Source organism: Somniosus microcephalus, unplaced genomic scaffold (genome assembly GCF_052327205.1).
Source record: "Somniosus microcephalus isolate GS21.2 unplaced genomic scaffold, FLI_Smic_1.0 unresolved_chr1, whole genome shotgun sequence".
NCBI lineage: Eukaryota > Metazoa > Chordata > Chondrichthyes > Squaliformes > Somniosidae > Somniosus > Somniosus microcephalus.
The window spans coordinates 107,480,190-107,501,698 of NW_028225179.1; the positions used below are offsets into that span (position 1 = coordinate 107,480,190).

A 21,509-nucleotide genomic window follows, 5' to 3' on the forward strand; every position below is an offset into this window, starting at 1 on the left:
ACTCGCTGTTTCCAGCGGGGGGGCGCCACTGGATATTGGTGGGGAGAGGGAACTCTGGCTGATTTTTTTCCCCCCCTCTCCGGCTTAAAGGCCAGTTGCACTGCCGCAACAATCCCGACTAGAGTGTGGCACAGGAACAGGAGGAGGCCGCCCAGCCCCCTCCACCATTCTGTGAGACCACAGCTGGTCTGTACCTCCACCTCAACTGTCCAACTGAGCTGTACGCAAGGGGGAGGGGAGAAGGAGTCTGTCTTTTGCGGTCGAACCAGTTTTCTTTTCTCTGTTCCTTAATGCCCTGCGTGAATGGGACTGGCTTTCTCGTCCTCTCACTCGGTTCCTGCGCGTTTTCACTTACCCGAGTGCTCATGAATTCTGCTCCAATCTGGGAAAGAAAAAACAAAAAAATAAAAAATGAGATAGTCCCGGTTCAATTACAGCTGATCAAAATGAGCAAAAGGTTGAACCGTGATGTTTATCTTAGCGTGAAAAATCTTACCGGCTTCACTGACACGGAACTGAACGTGTGGAAGAAAATCTGCAAACATCCATAAAGAGAAAGAAAAGTTATTGAGCTCATATTTATAGATTATATATTTATACATAATATGCTTCTTAACGTTTGAAATCAATGGGTAATGCAGCGACTGTTATTCGTACTCCCACCATCAGTGCCGCTGCAACCTGTCTCAGCCTTCAACAACAAACGCAACTAAACGACAAACCAATTCCTCCACTCACCCATAGAATCATAGAATGGGTACAGCACAGAAGGAGGCCATTCGGCCCGTCGAGCCCATGCCAACTCTCTGCAAGAGCACTTCAGCGAGTCCCACTCCCCGCCCTTTCTCCATAGCCCTGCCAATTTCTTTCCTTCAGGTACTTATCCAACTCCCTTTTGAAAGCTGTGATTGAATCTGCCTCCACCACCCTCTCAGGCAGTGCATTCCAGATCCTAACCACTCGCTGCCTAAAAAAGTGTTTCCTCATGTCGCCTTTGGATTTTCTGCCAATCACCTTAAATCTGGGTCCTCTGGTTCTCGACCCTTCTGCCAATGGGACTAGTTTCTCTCTATCTACTCTGTCCAGACCCCTCATGATTTTGAACACCTCCATCAAATCTCCTCTCAATCTTCTCTGCTCCAAGGAGAACAACCCCAGCTTCTCCAGTCTATCCACGTAACTGAAGTCCCTCATCCCTGGAATCATTCTCGTAAATCTTTTCTGCACCCTCTCTAAGGCCTTCACATCCTTCCTAAAGCGCGGTGCCCAGAATTGGACACAATACTCCAGTTGAGGCCGGCCCAGTGTTTTATAAAGATTCCTCATAACTTCTTTGCTTTTGTACTCTATACCTCTATTTATAAAGCCCAGGATCTCGTGTGCTTTTTTAACTGATTTCTCAACCTGCCCTGCCACCTTCAATGATGTGTGCACATATACCCCCAGGTCTCTCTGTTCATGCACACACTTTGGAATTGTACCCTTTAGTTTATATGTCCTCACCTCATTCTTTCTACCAAAATGTCTCACTTTGCACTTTTCTGCATTAAATTTCATCTGCCACGTGTCCAACCATTCTACCAGCCTGTCTATGTCCTCTTGAAGTCTATCACTGTCCTCCTCACTGTTCACTATGCTTCCAAGTTTTGTGTCATCTACAAATTTTGAAATTGTACCCTGTACACCCAAGACATTCATATATATCAAGAAAAGCAGTGGTCCTAGTACCGACCCCTGGGGAACACCACTGTGTACCTCCCTCCAGTCCGGTAAAGAACCGTTCACCACTACTCTCTGCTTCCTGTCAGCAACAAGGCCGCAGGAGGTTCCTGATACAATATACTTTTTTCCCTCTGTGCTGGGATACCACGGTTACTGGCTGCCCTGCTAGTGGTCTCTCTTCATTGTTCGGGCTTAGTGAGTGTTGCAAGCCAAACGGCCAATGGAAGGAATTTGTTGCTGAATCTGATCCCATCCTCACCCAAAGTTCACAAAGGGCACACTAAGGGGCTGCTGGATAACAGGAGCAGGAACCCTGACTTAATTTATTTCCCCCCCTACTCTAACTCCGGCCTTTTGCAGTAGTTGCGCCATTGGCCTAGCCACGATCAAACACCTCAGCGCAGACTGGAGATTTCCCCAGGACCTTGCTGGTCTGTATGGCTCAGTCCCACACCAATGCAGTACACTTGCTGACCCAACGGGTAAGCTCTCTGTTCCCATTTCAATGTGGTTTTGATCCAGTCACACTTCAATGGGACCATCAATTAAATATGTGAATAGTAGTACAGTTCTGGTCGCCATATTGTAAAAAGGATATAGAGGCACTGGAGAGGGTGCAGAGAAGATTTACAAGGATGATACCAGAAATGCGAGGGTATACATATCAGGAAAGGATGAACAGGCTGGGTCTCTTTTCTCTTGAAATAAGGCTGAGGGGTGACCTAATAGAGGTCTTTAAAATTATGAGAGGTTTTGATAGAGTGGACACAGAGAGAATGTTTCCACTTGTGGGGAGGAGCATAACTAGAGGTCATCAATATAAGATAGTCACCAAGAAATCCAATAGGGAATTCAGGAGAAACTTCTTTACCCAGAGAGTGGTGAGAATGTGGAACTCGCTACCACAGGGAGTGGTTGAAGCAAATAGTATAGATGCATTTAAGGGAAGACTACACAAGCATATAAGGGAGAAGGGAATAGAGGGTTTTGCTGATAGATTTAGATGAGGAAAGACGGGAGGAGGCTCGAGTGGAGCATAAATGCCGGCATGGACTGGTTGGGCCGAATGGCCTGTTTCTGTGCCGTATATCCGATATAATCCTATGTAAGTAACTGAGAAATTTGATTTGACTTCAGATAATGGGTTTGGAGATGTGTCAGAGCAGTTATATTATAAATTATCGACAGTTACACAGGGGAAAAAATTTAAACCTTTGCACAGAAACTATACAATAAGACATTAAGCACAATTTCCTGCCACTGCACCGGACTAGAAACTGACCTTTCACCTGTGGGATCTGGGGTCAAATCCATTCCAGACTGAGAGGCTAATAGTCTTCACACTTCTACTGCTGACTGTAAGTGTCCGAAGTGAAATTACTTTCAGTCAGCCTCAAATTCCCTATGGTATGGAAAAAAACTGTCTCTAAATAGGCATTCTCATTCAGAATGTAAACTCTGGGCGGATCCTAAGTTAGACTGAAGAGAAACTCACCTCACTGGTGCAAGAGGGACTGCTTCCCCAAGGTTGGGGCTCATGGACATTATTGGCATAATCCAGTTGCAGTTTTACTCTGTATCTAACTTGTGCTGTGCTGTACCTGCCCTGGGAGTGTTTGATGGGACAGTGTAGAGGGAGCTTTACTCTGTCTCTAACCCGTGCTGTACCTGCCCTGGGAGTGCTTGATGGGATAGTGTAGAGGGAGCTTTACTCTGTATCTAACCCGTTCTATACCTGCCCTGGGAGTGCTTGATGGGATAGTGTAGAGGGAGCTTTACTCTGTATCTAACCCGTTCTATACCTGCCCTGGGAGTGTTTGATGGGACAGTGTAGATGGAACTTTACTCTGTATCTAACCTGTGCTGTACCTGCCCTGGGAGTGCTTGATGGGATAGTGTAGAGGGAGCTTTACTCTGTATCTAACCTGTTCTATACCTGCCCTGGGAGTGTTTGATGGGACAGTGTAGAGGGAACTTTACTCTGTATCTAACCTGTGCTGTACCTGCCCTGGGAGTGTTTGATGGGACAATGTAGAGGGAGCTTTACTCTGTATCTAACCCGTTCTGTACCTGCCCTGGGAGTGTTTGATGGGACAGTGTAGAGGGAGCTTTACTCTGTATGTAAACCGTGCTGTACCTGCCCTGGGAGTGTTTGCTGGGACAGTGTGGAGGGAGCTTTACTCTGTATGTAAACTGTGCTGTACCTGCCCTGGGAGTGTTTGATGGGGCAATGTAGAGGGAGCTTTACTCTGTATCTAACCCGTGTTGTACCTGCCCTGGGAGTGTTTGATGGGACCGTGTAGAGGGAACTTCACTCTGTATCTAACCCGTGCTGTACCTGCCCTGGGAGTGTTTGATGGGACAGTGTAGAGGGAGCTTTACTCTGTATCTAACCCGTGCTGTACCTGCCCTGGGAGTGTCTGATGGGACAGTGTAGAGGGTGCTTTACTCTGTATCTAACCCGTGCTGTACCTGCGCTGGGAGTGTTTGATGGGACAGTGTAGAGGGAGCTTTATTCAGTATGTAAACTGCTGTACCTGCCCTGGGAGTGTTTGATGGGACAGTGTAGAGGGAGCTTTACTCTGTATCTAACCCGTGCTGTACCTGCCCTGGGAGTGTTTGATGGGACAGTGTAGAGGGAGCTTTACTCTGTATCTAACCCATGCTGTACCTGCCCTGGGGTTGTTTGATGGGACAGTGTAGAGGGAGCTTTACTCTATATCTAACCCGTGCTGTACCTGCCCTGGGAGTGTGTGATGGCACAGTGTAGAGGGAGCTTTACTCTGTATCTAACCCATGCTGTACCTGCCCTGGGAGTGTTTGATGGGACAGTGTAGATGATTTTTACTCTGTATCTAACCCGTGCTGTACCTGACCTGGGAGTGTTTGATGGGACAATGTGGAGGGAGATTTACTCTGTATCTAACCCGTGCTGTACCTGACCTGGGAGTGTTTGATGGGACAATGTGGAGGGAGATTTACTCTGTATCTAACCCGTGCTGTACGTGACCTGGGAGTTTTTGATGGGACAGTGTAGATGGAGCTTTACTCTGTATCTAACCCGTGCTGTACCTGGTCTGCGTGTGCTCAATGCTGATACTGGGTGCTTGGAATGTGAACATGTTTCATTCCCAGCCCCAACAACCCTCACTTAATGAGCAGGAAATTCACATGCGTGAGTCTTATAAAAGAAAACCCTGATAATTCAGTTTTAAAAGTTGCAATAACTGACCCACTACTTGTGCAGTCGACACCTTTTTGACGTTATTCAGTCTGTTGTAGACGGTGCAGGTCACCGTGGACGCAACGACATTTGTTGCCCGGTACTGGATTTCCACATTATAGAGGCCCCGCTCGCCTGTTGCTCTGGATATTTTAGACAGTGGTATCAGGCTGTTTCCATCACTGTCTCGCCAGATGATGCCAGGTTCGGGGTACCAGCCCTTGGATTGACAGATGTAAACGATGCGGCTCTCACTGTCCTGCGTTATCGATAAAGTTGGCATGGTCCCAAGAGCTGGGAAAGATTGAAATGAATTAGCTCAGTCAGAAAGAAAGAACTTAAAGCATTTATACACCACCTTTCACCAGCTCAGGACATTCGAAAGCCAAAAATTCTAACAGGACTAGACAGACTAGATGCAGGAAGGATGTTCCCGATGGTCGGGGAATCCAGAACCACGGGGTACAGTCTAAGGATAAGGGTAGGCCATTTAGGACAGAGATGAGGAAGAATTTCTTCACCCAGAGAGTGGTGAACCTGTGGAATTCTCTGCCACACAAGGCAGTTGAGGCCAATTCATTAAATATATTCAAGAAGGAGTTGGATATATTTCTTACGGCTAAAGGGATTAAGGGGTATAGGGAGAAAGCAGGGACCGGGTACTGAATTTGGATGATCAGCCATGATCGCATTGAATGGCGGAGCAGGCTCGAGGGGCCGAATGTCCTACTCCTGCTCCTATCTTCTATGTTTCTACTACTGGAGTGTAGCCACTGTTGTAATGTCGGAAACACGGCAGCTAATTTGTGCACAGCAAGCACCCACAAAGAGTAATATGATAAATGAGCAGATAATCTGTTTTAGTGATGGTGGTTGAGGGATCAATATTAGACAGGACATCCCGGGGAGAACTCCCCTGCTCTTTGAATTAGTGGTCGTGGGATCTTTTACTTCCACCTGAGAGCGCAGACGGGGCCTTGGTTTAATGTCTCATCCGAAAGACGGCACCTCCGACAGTGCAGCACTCCCTCAGCACTGCTCTGGAATGTCAGCCTAGATTTTTGTGCTAGAGTCCCTGGAGTGGGACTTGAACCCTCAACCTTCTGACTCCGAGGCGAGGGTGCTGCCCACTGAGCCGCTGCTGACACTGTTGCGACGTGGCCCAGGGATTAGTCGCAGCTTACCTACGGTCCTCGGCCGACTCACTCTGCCTACACTTCTGGGCTTCCATTCAGAGCCTGGTCCATCTGGGAATCCCGACTCAGCTGGGATTCAGCGTTGGCCTATCTCCTATTCTTCATCTCTGGTAAGACAAGGGAGTGCCATAGAAACATAGAAGATAGGAGCAGGAGTAGGCCATTCGGCCTCTCGAGCCCACTCCGCCATTTAATGAGATCATGGCTGATCATCCAAATTCAGTACCCTGTCTCTGCTTTCTCCCCATATCCCTTGATCCCTTTAGCCTTAAGAAATATATCTAACTCCTTCTTGAATATATTTAATGAATTGGCCTCAACTGCCTTCTGTGGTAGAGAATTCCACAGGTTCACCACTCTCTGGGTGAAGAAATTCCTCCGCATCTCAGTCCTAAATGGCTTACCACTTATCCTTAGACTGTGACCCCTGGTTCTGGACTCCCCCGCCATCCTTCCTGCATCTAGTCTGTCTAGTCCTGTTAGAATTTTATAAGTTTCAATGAGATCCCCTCTCATTTTTCTAAACTCTAGTGAACACAAGCCCAATCGACCCAATCTCTCTTCATACGTCATTCCTGCCATCCCAGGTATCAGTCTGGTGAATATTCGCTGCACTCCCTCCATGGCAAGAACATCCTTCCTCAGATAAGGTGACCAAAACTGCACACAATATTCAAGGTGTGGTCTCACCAAGGCCCTGTATAACTGCAGCAAGACATCCTTGTTCTTGTACTCGAATCCTCTCGCTACGAAGGCCAACATACCATTTGCCTTCTTAGCCGCCTGCTGCACCTGCATGCTTACCTTCAGCGACTGGTGCACAAGGACACCCAGGTCTCGTTGCACTTCCCCTTTTCACAATCTATTGCCGTTCAGATAATAATCTGCCTTACTGTTTTTACCACTTAGGAGGCAAGGTTATTCCCAGCTTCCACAGAGCCAGGGTCGAGGTGGCCACCAATGGCAGCTCAGAACTAAGGAAACCCTCCACGGCAGCCTCACTAGCCCCATACCCGAGTCAGGCAGGTCTGGTGTACTCCAGGGCAGTGTTGGTGAGCCCAGCCTGTTTCTCTAATGAAAGTCTGGATGGGTGGGCATGTAGCTAGGGGGTCAGGTATCTGCCCACGTGGCTGCAGATTGCTTGGTTGAGTGCAGCTCCAACAACACTCAAGAAGCTCAACACCATCCAGGACAAAGCAGCCCGCTTGATTGGCACCCCCTCTACCACCTTAAACATTCACTCCCTCCACCACCGGTGTACCGTGGCTGCAGTGTATACCATCTACAAGATGCACTGCAGCAACTCGCCAAGGTTTCTTCGGCAGCACCTCCCAAACCCGCGACCTCTTCCACCTAGAAGGACAAGGGCAGCAGGCGCATGGGAACACCACCACCTCCAAGTTCCCCTCCAAGTCACACACCATCCTGACTTAGAAATATATCACCGATCCTTCACCATCGTTGGGTCAAAATCCTGGAACTCCCTCCCTAACAGCACTGTGGGAGCACCTTCACCACACGGACTGCAGCGGTTCAAGAAGGTGGCTCACCACCACTTTCTCAAGGGCAACTAGGGATGGGCAATAAATACTGGCCTTGCCAGCGACGCCCACATCCCATAAAAAAACAAATTAAAAAAATATATAACCAGATAGCTGGAGAAGCAATGGTGGGCTGCAGCGGTAGCACAATGTGCACACCTGCGGGCCCAAAGCTGGGCTCTGGCCAACTGAGCTCTCGTGGGTAAGTGGGTAGTGTCCCTATGGGGAGGGAGCGCATTCTACCAGAAACCTTCCAGCAGCCCCCCACAAAGAGATGGAATAGAACTACTCCTGTAGTCGCCCTTCCTGTGGGGCGATGCCCAGGCTTTATATGCCAGCTACCCATATTGGTCGGATTGAAAGCAGAAACTCCCACTTTGCGGGGATCAGGGGCACCGTACACGTCTCGCCACTCCGTGCAGCAGCATTCCCGAGAGTGTCCCTCGAGCCACCCAAAAGAGCTGGGACAGTTGGCGTTTCTCTACTGTTTCGCTTAACTGGGTTCGTGTGTGTGCTTCCCATTCATTGGACTGCGAATAGCTTCACCTGCACAACATCAACTAAGTGACTAAGGAAACCCTCCACGGCAGCCTTGCTAGCCCCATACCTGAGTCAGGCAGGCCCGGTGTGCTCCAGGGCAGCGCTGACCAGCCCAGCCTGTTTCTCTAATGAAGGCCTGGATGGGTGGACATGTAGCTGGGGGTCAGGTATCTGCCCACGTGACTGCAGATAACCAGATAGGGTGGTCCTAGCTGGAGAAACAACGGTGGGGTTGCATGGGTTAATGTCCAGCGGTACCCCTTAGTCCTGAAGTATACAACTTCAGGGAACCAAACCTGACTCCATACCAAGTTAACCTCCGTAAATAACACTCAATCACCATTACAATGGCCAATTTATACTCTTTGCTAAAGGTTGGCGGAAGTGCCAAGTGTCCTGCCAGTACTTCACTGGCCATTCCCCACTGGTGAGCCAAGCCAATGAGTGCCAGGGAGATAACTGAACTGAGCCAACCCAATAGTGCCCTCTACTGAGGCCTGTACAGGTACATTTGCCAGAAGGGTCACTGGGTGGCGATCAGCAGCTGGGGCCGAGGTTGATTTGTCCTTTCTCTGGTACCTAGGGAGAGGCAGTGGGACGGCGATGGGGGAGACAGAGGATGACTGTAGCGCTCCCTACCACTGCCCCATCTGAGATTAGCCAACACCGCACGATTGGTCATCAAACACTGGAAATAAAGAACTTGCATTTATATAGCACCTTTCACGACCTCAGGACATCCCAAAGCTTTTAACACATAGTCACTGTTGTGATATAGGAAACGCAGCACCCAAATTTCGCACAGTAAGGTCCCACAAACAGTAATGTGATAATGACCCAGATAATCTGTTTTTTGATATGTTGGTTGAGGGATAAATATTGGCCAAGACATCGGGGATAACTCCAGTGCTACCCGCTGAGCCACGGCTGACAAGCTTGACCCACTGAGGGTGGTGGTTGAGATTGGTCACTTAAGGTATCCACTGCAGTTACGTCACCAGTGGCCATCTTACCCACAATGCCTAGCTCCATTACCACGTCGCTGGAATGGCTTTGGGAGCTGACAGCGCATCGATACTTCCCAGCATCGGACTCCTGCATCCCCTCCAGTTTGATCGACACATTTCCGCCCGCCAGCTGATCTTCGAAGAGGTGAGTCCTGCCCCTGTAGGATTGGCACGGCCCCTCCTGATCATCTCCACATGTCAGGATCGCGGCACCAGAGTCCATGTTTCTCCATTCGATTTCCAGGCCCCCGTCCTGCCTGTAGGACACCACTGTGCAGTTCAGTATGACATCTTCGCCCACCTGAGCCACAGTGGGGTAGTTCGGCCCTTTAACAGTAAACGGGTCTGGAGTGGAAAGAAAAGAATGAATTTGCATTTATATAGTGCCTTTCGCCACCTCGGGACATCCCAAAGCGCTTTACAGCCAATGAGGTACCTTTTTTTGAAGTGTAGTCACTGTTGTAATGTAGGAAATGGGGCAGCCAATTTGTACAGTAAATGGGGCAGCCAATTTGTACAGTAACTGGGGCAGCCAATTTGTACAGTAAATGGGGCAGCCAATTTGTACAGTAAATGGGGCAGCCAATTTGTACAGTAACTGGGGCAGCCAATTTGTACAGTAAATGGGGCAGCCAATTTGTACAGTAAATGGGGCAGCCAATTTGTACAGTAACTGGGGCAGCCAATTTGTACAGTAATTGGGGCAGCCAATTTGTACAGTAAATGGGGCAGCCAATTTGTACAGTAATTGGGGCAGCCAATTTGTACAGTAATTGGGGCAGCCAATTTGTACAGTAAATGGGGCAGCCAATTTGTACAGTAAATGGGGCAGCCAATTTGTACAGTAACTGGGGCAGCCAATTTGTACAGTAAATGGGGCAGCCAATTTGTACAGTAAATGGGGCAGCCAATTTGTACAGTAACTGGGGCAGCCAATTTGTACAGTAAATGGGGCAGCCAATTTGTACAGTAAATGGGGCAGCCAATTTGTACAGTAACTGGGGCAGCCAATTTGTACAGTAAATGGGGCAGCCAATTTGTACAGTAACTGGGGCAGCCAATTTGTACAGTAATTGGGGCAGCCAATTTGTACAGTAAATGGGGCAGCCAATTTGTACAGTAATTGGGGCAGCCAATTTGTACAGTAATTGGGGCAGCCAATTTGTACAGTAATGAGATAATGAACAGATCATCTGGTTTATTTTAAACTGAATTTTGGCAGGAAATTGGGCACAATAAAAAAGGAGGGAGAGAGAAAACAGAACTACAGACCGGTTAGCCTAACATCAGCAATAGGGAAAATGATAGAGTCTATTATAAAGGATGTGATAACAGGACACTTAGAAAATATCAACGGGATTAGACAAAGTCAACATGATTTATGAAAGGGAAATCGTGTTTGACAAACCTGCTGGAGTTTTTTGAGGATGTAACTGGTAGAATAGATAAGGGAGAACCAGTGGATGTGGTGTATTTAGATTTTCAGAAGTCCTTTGATAAAGTCCCACATAAGAGGGGAGTGTGCAAAATTAAAGCACATGGGATTGTGGGTAATATACTGGCATGGATTGAAAATTGGTTAACAGACAGGAAACAGAGAGTCGGAATAAATGGGTCTTTTTCGGGATGGCAGGCGGTGACTAGTGGGGTACCGCAGGGATCAGTGCTTGGGCCCCAGCTATTCACAATATATATCAATAATTTGGATGAGGGAACCAAATATAATATTTCCAAGTTTGCTGATGACACGAAACTAGGAGGGATTGTGAGTTGTGAAGAGGATGCAAAGAGGCTTCAAGGTGATTTAGACAAGCTGAGTGAGTGGGCAAATACATGGCAGTTGCAGTATAACGTGGATAAATGTGAAGTTATCCACTTCGGTAGGAAAAACAGAAAGGCAAAGTATTATTTAAATAGTGATAGATTGGGGAATGTTGATGTACAAAGGGACCTGGGTATCCTTGCACACCAGTCACTGAAAGCAAACATGCAGGTGCAGCAAGCAGTTAAGAAGGCAAATGGTATGTTGGCCTTCATTGCAAGAGGATTTGAATACAGGAGCAAGGATATCTTACTACAGTTATACAGGGCCTTGGTGAGACCACACCTGGAGTACTGTGTGCAGTTTTTGTCTCCTTACCTAAGAAAGGATATACTTGCCATAGAGGGAGTGCAGCGAAGGTTCACCAGACTGATTCCTGGGATGGCAGGACTGTCGTATGAGGAGAGATTGTGTCAACTAGGCCTGTATTCACTAGAGTTTAGAAGAATGAGAGGGGATCTCATTGAAACGTATAAAATTCTGACAGGGCTAGACAGATTGGATGCAGGGAGGATGTTTCCACTGGCTGGGAGGTCTAGAATGAGAAGTCACAGTCTCAGGATACAGGGTAGGACATTTAGGACTGAGATGAGGAGAAATTTCTTCACTCAGAGGGTGGTGAACCTGTGGAATTCTCTACCACAGAAGGCTGTGGAGGCCAAGTCACTGAATATATTGAAGAAGGCGATAGATAGATTTCTAGACACAAAAGGCATCAAGGGGTATGGGGAGAGAGCGGGAATATGGTATTGAGATAGAGGATCAGCCATGATCAGATTGAATGGCGGAGCAGGCTCGAAGGGCCGAATAGCCTACTCCTGCTCTTACTTTTCTATGTTTCTATTGTAAGAAATAGCTATTAGATCCAAAAATACGGTTTTAATTCTTAAGGAACAGAGAAGGACAATAAGCTGAAGAAATGTGACCGGAAACGGATGGTAGGAATATCAGCAAGGTCAGATAACAAGCACAAAAGTCAAATGGCCGAGGCCAGGACACGGAAGTGATGAGGGAGTCGTAAAATGCAAGACAACGTGGAGCCAGAAAGTCATAAAATGTCCTTAAAGAAACACAGGAAGACCTTTAGAACAGAGGTAAGGAGGAAAATGACCTCATGAAGGGGCTGTCAGAGATACCCTCTCCCTTGTAATCGGACAATGGGATGGGTAAAAATGATTGACACCAGGTATCCGCCAGCCCATCGAAATAAGGTATAAAAACAGACGACCGAGAGAGGAACATACGAATTAGGAGCAGGAGTAGGCCACTCGAACCTGCTCCGTCATTCAATAAGATCATGGCTGATCGGATTACTCCACATTCCTACCTACCCCCCGATAACCTTTCACCCCCCTTGCTTATCAAGAATCTCTCTACCTCTGCCTTAAAAATATTCAAAGACTCTGCTTCCACCGCCCTCTGAGGAAGAGAGTTCCAGACTCACGACCCTCTGTGAGAAAAAATTTCTCCTCTTCTCTGTCTCAAATGGGCGACCCCTTATTTTTAAACAGTGACCCCTAGTTCTAGATTCTCCCACAAGAGGAAACATCCTCTCCACATCCACCCTGTCCAGACCCCTCAGGATCTTCTATGTTTCAATCAAGTCACCTCTTACTCTTCTAAACTCCAGCAGATACAAGCCTAGCCTGACCAACCTTTCCTCATAAGACAACCTGCCCATTCCAGGTGTTAGTCTAGTAAACCTTCTCTGAACTGCTTCCAACACATTTACATCCTTCCTTAAATAAGGAGACCAATACTGTACACAGTACTCCAGATGTGGGCTCACCAATGCCCTGTATAACTGAAACATAACCTCCCTACTTTTGTATTCAATTCCCCTCGCAATAAACAATAACATTCTATTAGCTTTCCTAATTACTTGCTGTACCTGCATACTAACCTTTTGCGATTCATTCAAAACAGACAGCTGGGGGCGAAGGCTTTCGCGAGGTGGTAATCAATGCTGGCTTATGCCTAACACCTTGATCAAGTTTAGCCTCTGAGATGGATCCATGCTGGTTCATAACCGAACACTTCCAACAGCTCGAGGGACGAACTAACAGAAGTGACTGCTGCTGCAGGCTGCAGAGATCCGCCGACCCGAGACCTCCACGCTGTCTCATCGGGCATCTAACCATCTGTCCGGCCGGTCATGGCATTCTGCTTCGGGGGGTCGTAGATCGCTGTCTACTGTCACGGGTTGCAAGTCTATTATACTTATCTTAACCACATGTAATATCTGATTATGCTTTAAACTGCCGCTCTTTAATAAAAAAAAGCCTTACAACTCCTAAGACCCTTTGGGTAATCTGTGTGTGGCCTGCGATCCAAATCTTACATAGTGTCACCTCATTGGACAACCTACTATCACCAATTTCCTCCTGTCTGCTAGAAGATCAACCTCACGGCCTAAGACGGCTTAAATGCAGTTTATATTATTTGCATTGTATTTTGCTTATATTGCATGTTTCCTAGGTTATGGCTGTACTAGACAGGCAAGGCGGAAACAGGACAGTCGATTATCCACCAATTCCCATTACCCACCGAGGGGGAAGGGATCTCTCCATCATAGCGGATAATAGGGAGCTTCCGAATCGTACGAAGACAAGGGCCTGGGATTGCTTCACTCTGGGCAAGAGAAGACTCGAGATATTACACAATTCCTTACTCGAATATCAGGGGAGAACATTTTTTAAAAATTCGTTTATGGGGTTCTGTTTCCTTTGATTGCATGCTCAAAAAGTATATTTACATATATATTTTATGAATGGATTACAGATATAGGAATACATTCACTTTTTTTTATTCACTTATGGGATGTGGGTGTCACTGGCAAGGCCAGCATTTATTGCCCATCCCTAGTTGTCCATGAGAAGGTGGCGGTGAGCCACCTTCTTGAACTGCTGCAGTCCGTGTGGCGAAGGTACTCCCACAGTGCTGTTAGGGAGGGAGTTCCAGGATTTTGACCCAGCGACGATGAAGGATCGGCGATCTATTTCCAAGTCAGGATGGTGTGTGACTTGGAGGGGAACTTGGAGGTGGTGGTGTTCCCATGTGCCTGCTGCCCTTGTCCTTCTAGGTGGAAGAGGTCACGGGCTTGGGAGGTGCTGCCGAAGAAACCTTGGTGAGTTGCTGCAGTGCATCTTGTAGATGGTACACACTGCAGCCATGGTACACCGGTGGTGGAGGGAGTGAATGTTTAAGGTGGTGGATGGGGTGCAGATCAAGCGGGCTGCTTTGTCCTGGATGGTGTCGAGCTTCTTGAGTGTTGTTGGAGCTGCACTCATCCAGGCAAGTGGAGAGTATTCCATCACACCCCTGACTTGTGCCTTGTAGATGGTGGAAAGGCTTTGGGGAGTCAGGAGGTGAGACACTCGCCGCAGAATACCCTGCATCTGACCTGCTCTTATTGCCACAGTATTTATGTGGCTGGTCCAGTTAAGTTTCTGGTCAATGGTGACCCCCAGGATGTTGATCTCCTGATTTCTTTTTTTTGAATTAATTCTTGGGATGTGGGCGTCACTGTCAAGGCCAGCATTTATTGCCCATCCCTTGAGAAGGTGGTGGTGAGCCTTCTTCTTGAACCACTGCAGTCCGTGTGGTGATGGTACTCCCACAGTGCTGTCAGGGAGGGAGTTCCAGGATCCTGACCCAGCGACGATGAAGGAACGGCCATATATGTCCAAGCATTTTCCTATTTAAGCTTTACTTATGGCATTGCCCTTGGGCCCCTGCTGGTTCTGTATAGCTCAGTAACAACAAATTGCATTTATAGAATCATAGAATGGTTAAAGCACAGAAGGAGGCCATTCGGCCCGGCGAGCCTGTGCTGGCTCTCTGCAAGAGCACTTCAGCTCATCCCACTCCCCTGCCCTATCCCTGTAGCCCTGCAATTTTTTTTCCTTCAGCTACTTATCCAATTCCCTTTTGAAAGCCGAGATTGAATCTGCCTCCACCACCCTTTCAGGCAGTGCATTCCAGATCCTAACCACTCGCTGCCTAAAAAGTTTTTCCTTATGTCGCCTTTGGTTCTTCTGCCAATCACCTTAAATCTGTGTCCTCTGGTTCTTGACCCTTCTGATATGGGAACAGTTTCTCTCTATCTACTCTGTCCAGACCCCTCATGATTTGAACACCTCTATCAGATCTCCTCTCAATCCTCTCTGTTCCAAGGAGAACAACCCCAGCCTCTCCAGTCCATCCACGCAACCAAGGTCCCCCATCCCTGGAACCACCCCCGAAAATCTCTTCTGCACCTTCTCCAAGGCCCCCACATCCTTCCCAAAGTGCGGTGCCCAGAGCTGGACACAATACTCCAGGCGAGGGCGCCTTTAGCATAGTAAAATGTCCCAAGGTGCTTCACAGGAGCGTTATCAAACAAAATTTGACACCGAGCCATACAAGGAGATATTAGGACAGGTGAGGTAGGTTTTAAGGAGCATCTTAAGGGAGGAGAGAGAGGTAGAGAGGCGGAGAGGTTTAGGGTCGGTATTCCAGAGCTTAGGGCCCAGGCAGGTAAAGGCGCGGCCACCAATGGTGGAGTGAAGGAAATCGGGGGATGTGCAAGAGGCCAGAATTGGAGGAGCGCAGAGATCTCAGGAGGGTTGTAGGGCTGAAGGAGGTTACAGAGCTAGGGAGGGGCGTGACCATGGAGGGATTTGAACACAAGGATGAGAATTTTAAATACACTGGGTTGTGTCTTTACTCTCTCAACTATCAGGGAAGGCTTAGCATCTTGATTCCTATCTCAGACTAAATAACTTCCAACAGTCTCACCTTGGCGGGAGCCATTCCAATACGAGACAAACACAGCTCCTGCAAGTATCACCACTTGTAGTAATACCTCCACCGACAGGCTGCATCTGCGTCCAGGTTTTGAGCCGTCAAACCTCACTGTAAAAGATACAAAATAACAGCAATGCTGCGTTACTCCTTTTAGTCTCGACTGTCGCCCACCCACCGCCCCCCACTCTCACCTGCGCCAGGGCTGACTCCCACCGCTGCCCCAGGGCCACTCCCACTCTCTGCAGTCACTGTCCTTCCGAGAACCCTCCTTAACAGGGTCACCTCGTTAGACAATACCAATCTCCTCCAGTCTGCTGGAAGATCAACCTCACTCAGGACATCCCTAACAACCACCTTCAGCAGCTTGTACTGCTAGTTGAGGAGCCTGACCTCCCTGCCAACCTTTCTTAGTGTCAGCCGTGGCTCAGTGGGCAGCACACTCACCTCGGAGTCAGAAGGTTGTGGGTTCACAGTCACACTCCTGGGACTTGAGCACATAAAGCTAGCTTGACACTCCCAGTGCAGTGCTGAGGGAGTGCTGCACTATTGGAGGTGCCGTCTTTCAGATGAGATGTTAAACCGTCTGCTCTCTAAGGTGGACGTAAAAGATCCCACGGCCACTATTTCGAAGAAGAGCAGGGAAGTTATCCCCGGCGTCTTGGTCAATATTTATCCCTCAACCAACATAACAAAAACAGATTATCTGGTCATTATCACACTGCTATTTGTGGGAGCTTGCTGTGCGCAAATTGGTTACCGCATTTCCCACATTACAACAGCAACTACACTTCAAAAAGTACTTCATTGGTTGTAAAGAGCTTAGGGATAAATATTGGCCAGGACACCAGCAGATCTCCCCAGCTCTTCGTTGAATAATGGCCATGGGATCTTTTAGGTTCATCTGAGGGAGCAGACCAGGCCTCGGTTTAACGTCCCATCCGAATGACGGCACCTCCGTCAGTGCAGCGCTCCCTCAGCACTGCACAGGGACTGTCAGCCTGGATTATGTGCTCAAGTCTCTGGAATGGGAATTGAACCCACAACCTTCTGACTCGGAGGTGGGAGTGCCACCCACTGAACCAAGATTGATGCTTGGCCTTGGGGAGCGAGACAGAATCAGACAAGAGTTGCTGCTCCGGATCATCGTCCGGTGTGCGTACGTGTGCAGAGGTCAGGTGAAGGCTGAGCTGTCCTGTTCATAAGAAATAGGAGCTGGAGTCGGCCATTCGGCCCCTCGAGCCTGCTCCGCCATTCAATAAGATCATGGCTGATCATCTACCTCAACTCCACCTTCCCACACTATCCCCATATCCCTTGATTCCCGTAGTGTTCAAAAATCTATCGCTCTCTGTCTTGATTACACTCAATGACTGAGCCTCCACAGCCCTCTGTGGTAGAGAATTCCAAAGATTCACCACCCTCTGAGTGAAGAAATGTCTCCTCATCTCAGTCCTAAATGGCCGACCCCTTATTCTGAGACTATGACCCCTGGTTCTAGACTCCCCAGCCAGGGGAAACATCCTCCCTGCATCTACCCTGTCAAGTCCTGTAAGAACTTTGTATGTTTCAATGAGATCACCTCTCATTCTTCTAAACTCTGGAGAATATAGGCCTAGTCTACTCAATCTCTCCTCATAGGACAATCCCCCCATCCCAGGAATCAGTGTAGTGAATCTTCATTGCGCTCGCACTGATCAACACTGTCCAAGCTCACACGTGAACAGAGGCCACTGGGGCGAGGTATGGGAGATCAGTGGAACTGTGCCCCAAGAGTCAGCACCTTTAGGAGAAGTCTGGAAAAAAACATTTGCAGGGTGGAGTAAGGAAATTCTACACCCATTACTTAAAAAATTGTTTGGGAGGTTAATTGCAAGATCAGTAGCTCACTCCCTGTTACCACAAACATTACTCAATTCTGTTGCATCAGTAAACGGCTCAGTAAATTGCAGAATCTAAATGCCTATTAAAAATATAAATGCAGGTATTCCATGATGTTCGTCAGCATGAGTCAAAAGACCAGCCTAATTTTAACCCAACCTACCCAATCGTCGAAATCAATGGAGAGTCTGAGCCGAAACACCTTGTGCTGCCGGGCGGGTGAAGTTAAAGTCGGCGGCTACTGTGATCATAGAACGATAGAACGATGCAGCACGGAAGGAGGCCATTCGGCCCATTGTGCCTGCTCCGCCATTCAACATGATCATGGCTGATCCTCTATCTCAATACCATATTCCCGCTCTCTCCCCTAAATATATTCAGTGACTTGGCCTCCACAGCCTTCTGTGGTAGAGAATTCCACAGGTTCACCACCCTCTGAGTGAAGAAATTTCTCCTCATCTCAGTCCTAAATGTCCTACCCCGTATCCTGAGACTGTGACCCCTCATTCTAGATCCCCCAGCCAGTGGAAGCATCCTCCCTGCATCTAGTCTGTCTAGCCCCATCAGAATTTTATACGTTGCAATGAGATCCCCTCTCATTCTTCTAAACTCTATGTGAATACAGGCCTAGTCAACCCAATCTCTCCTCATACATAAGTCCTGACATCCCAGGAGTCAGTCTGGTGAACCTTCGCTGCATTCGAGGTGAGGTGAGAGTGACTGCCCTTGACATCAAGGCAGCATTTGATCGAGTGTGGCATCAAGGAGCCCTAGCAAAACTGAAGTCAATGGGAATCAAGGGGAAAACTCTCCATTGGTTGGAATCATACCTAGCACAAAGGAAGTTGGCTGTGGTTGTTGGAGGTCATTCATCTCAATCACATGACATCACTGCAGGAGTTCCTCAGGGCAGTGTCCTAGGCCCAACCATCTTCAGCTGTTTCATCAATGACCTTCCCTCCATCATAAGGTCAGAAGTGGGGATGTTCGCTGATGATTGCACACTGTTCAGCACCATTCGAGACTTGTCAGATACTGACGCAGTCCGTGTCCATATGCAGCAAGACCTGGACAACATTCAGACTTGGGCTGACAAGTGGCAAGTAACATTCGCAGCACACAAGTGCCAGGCAATGACCATCTCCAACAAGCGAGACTCTAACCATCTCCCCTTGACATTCAATGGCATTACCATCGCTGAATCCCCCACTATCAACATCCTAGGGATTACCATTGATCAGAAACTGAACTGGACCAGCCATATAAATACTGTGGCTACAAGAGCAGGCCAGAGGCTGGGAATTCTGTGGCGAGTGTCTCACCTCCTGACTCCCCAAAGCCGTTCCACCATCTACAAGGCACAAGTCAGGAGTGTGATGGAATACTCTCCACTTGCCTGGATGAGTGCAGCTCCAACAACACTCAAGAAGCTCGACACCATCTATCTATCTCTATATATATATATAAATAAAAGGATCATGGTGTCTGTCTGTCTGTCTGTGTGTATGTCCGGACTTAACTCAAAAGTTATAGAGTGTACCTACACATATGTTATATCAAAAGAAAACTTATGATTATGGGAGTGTCATAGGTGTATTTACTTTTTGGTCAGACAAAAATTGTTCAGACAGTATAGAAAAAACGTTCAAAAATCCACTCATTAGCGGTTGGCCAATCATACGGGGGAATCCGCTCATTAGCATTGAGTGACGTGAAGGTTGACCAATCCTACGGGGGGAGCGCGCTGCGTCACGGGGGGCGTTTCATGGCGTGTGTGGGCAGGGCCTAATCTTTCAAACTGCCGTTATTGCGGGAGCGCGAAAAACCACAGACAACCACGCGGCGATAAACTGATAAACTGCGACCATACAACAGCCAGAAAAACATTGACCGAAATAAATCCAGCAGCGGAGCGGCATCGGAGGCCCGCAGCGGGAGCTCATCAGGGCTCACTCAGGCCGGGCCTGAGGCGATACGCTGCGCGCGGGGGCTCTGGTTCACCGGAGCGGCAGGGGTCCATCGGGCCGGGCCTGAGGCGCTCCTTCCCCCCTCTCTCTACAGGCTAATCCCGAAATAAATCCAGCAGCGCAGCGGCGTCGGAGGCCCGCAGCGGGAGCTCATCAGGGCTCACTCGGGCCGGGCCTGAGGCGATACGCTGCGCGCGGGGGCTCCGGTTCACCGGAGCGGCAGGGGTCCATAGGGCCGGGCCTGAGGCGCTCCTTCCCCCCCTCTCTATCCAGGCTAATCCCGAAATAAGACCAGCAGCGGAGCGGTGTCGGAGGCACGCAGCGGGAGCTCATCAGGGCTCACTCGGGCCGGGCCCGAGACGATACGCTGCGTGCGGGGGCTCTGGTTCACCGGAGCGGCAGGGGTCCATCCGGCCGGGCCTGAGGCGCTCCTTCCCCCCACTCTCTCTCTCTCTCTTCCCCCCAGTCTCTCTCTCTCTCTCTCTCTCTTCCCCCAGTCTCTCTCTCCCCCCAGTCTCTCTCTCTCTCTCTTCCCACCAGTCCCTCTCTCCCCCCAGTCTCTCTCTCCCCCATCTCTCTCTTCTCCCCCCAGTCTCTCTCTCTCTCTCTCTTCCCCGTCTCTCTCTTCTCCCCCCAGTCTCTCTCTCTTCCCCCGTCTCTCTCTCTCTCTCTCTCCCCCCGAGTCTCTCTCTCTCTCTCGCTCCCCTGTCTCCCTCTCTCTCTTCCCCCAGTCTCTCTCTCTCTCTCCCCACCCCCCCAGTCTCTCTCTCTCTCCCCCCCAGTCTCTCTCTCGCTGCGCGCAGGGGCTCCGGTTCACCGGAGCGGCAGGGGTCCATCCGGCCGGGCCTGAGGCGCTCCTTCCCCCCAGTCTCTCTCTCTCTCTCTTCCCCCACAGTCTCTCTCTCTCTCTCTTCCCCCCAGTCTCTCTCTCCCCTCCCAGTCTCTCTCTCTCTCTCTTCCCCAGTCCCTCTCTCCCCCCAGTCTCTCTCTCCCCCCCAGTCTCTCTTTTCCCCCCAGTCTCTCTCTCTCTCTTCCCCCCAGTCCCTCTCTCCCCCCAGTCTCTCTCTCTTCCCCGTCTCTCTCTTCTCCCCCGTCTCTCTCTTCTCCCCCGTCTCTCTCTCTCTCTCTCTCTCCCCCAGTCTCTCTCTCTCTTCCACCCAGTCTCTCTCTCTCTCTCCCCCCCGTCTCTCTCTCTCTTCCACCCAGTCTCTCTCTCTCTCGCTCCCCCGTCTCTCTCTCTCTCTCTCTTCCCCCCAGTCTCTCTCTCTCTCTCCCCCCCAGTCTCTCTCTCTCTCTCTTCCCCCCAGTCTCTCTCTCTCTCTCTTCCCCCCAGTCTCTCTCTCTCTCTCTTCCCCCAGTCTCTCTCTCTCTCCCCCCCAATCTCTCTCTCTCCCCCCCAATCTCTCTCTCTCCCCCCCAGTCTCTCTCTCCCCCCCCAGTCTCTCTCTCTCTCCCCCCCCCGGTCTCTCTCTCTCTCTCTCTTCCCCCCAGTCTCTCTCTCCCCCCCCCCAGTCTCTCTCTCTTCCCCCCAGTCCCTCTCTCCCCCCCAGTCTCTCTCTCCCCCCGTCTCTCTCTTCTCCCCCCAGTCTCTCTCTCGATCCCCGGGCCTCTCTCCCCCCCAGTCTCTCTCTCTCTCTCTCTCTCCCCCTCGTCTCTCTCTCTCTCTCTCTCTCTCCCCCCTCGTCTCTCTCTCTCTCTCTCTCTCTCCCCCCCTCGTCTCTCTCTCTCTCTCCCCCCCAGTCTCTCTCTCTCTCTCTCTCTCTCCCAGTCTCTCTCTCTTTCCCCCCAGTCTCTCTCTCTCTCTTCCCCCCAGTTTCTCTCTCTC

General features: G+C 49.4%; 1 protein-coding gene across 1 annotated transcript in view; it reads right to left on the reverse strand.

Moving 5' to 3' along the window:
• LOC147095697 (butyrophilin subfamily 1 member A1-like) overlaps nucleotides 1-21,509 on the reverse strand; it is a 50,438-nt gene that overhangs the window by 10,314 nt on the left and 18,615 nt on the right. The window contains exons 3-7 of the mRNA XM_085974743.1: nucleotides 15,831-15,947; nucleotides 9,236-9,574; nucleotides 4,955-5,239; nucleotides 497-535; nucleotides 356-382 (exon numbers count right to left, since the gene is read on the reverse strand). Coding sequence (XP_085830869.1) covers nucleotides 356-382; nucleotides 497-535; nucleotides 4,955-5,239; nucleotides 9,236-9,574; nucleotides 15,831-15,947 — 807 coding nt within the window. The remainder of the gene's footprint in view (nucleotides 1-355; nucleotides 383-496; nucleotides 536-4,954; nucleotides 5,240-9,235; nucleotides 9,575-15,830; nucleotides 15,948-21,509) is intronic.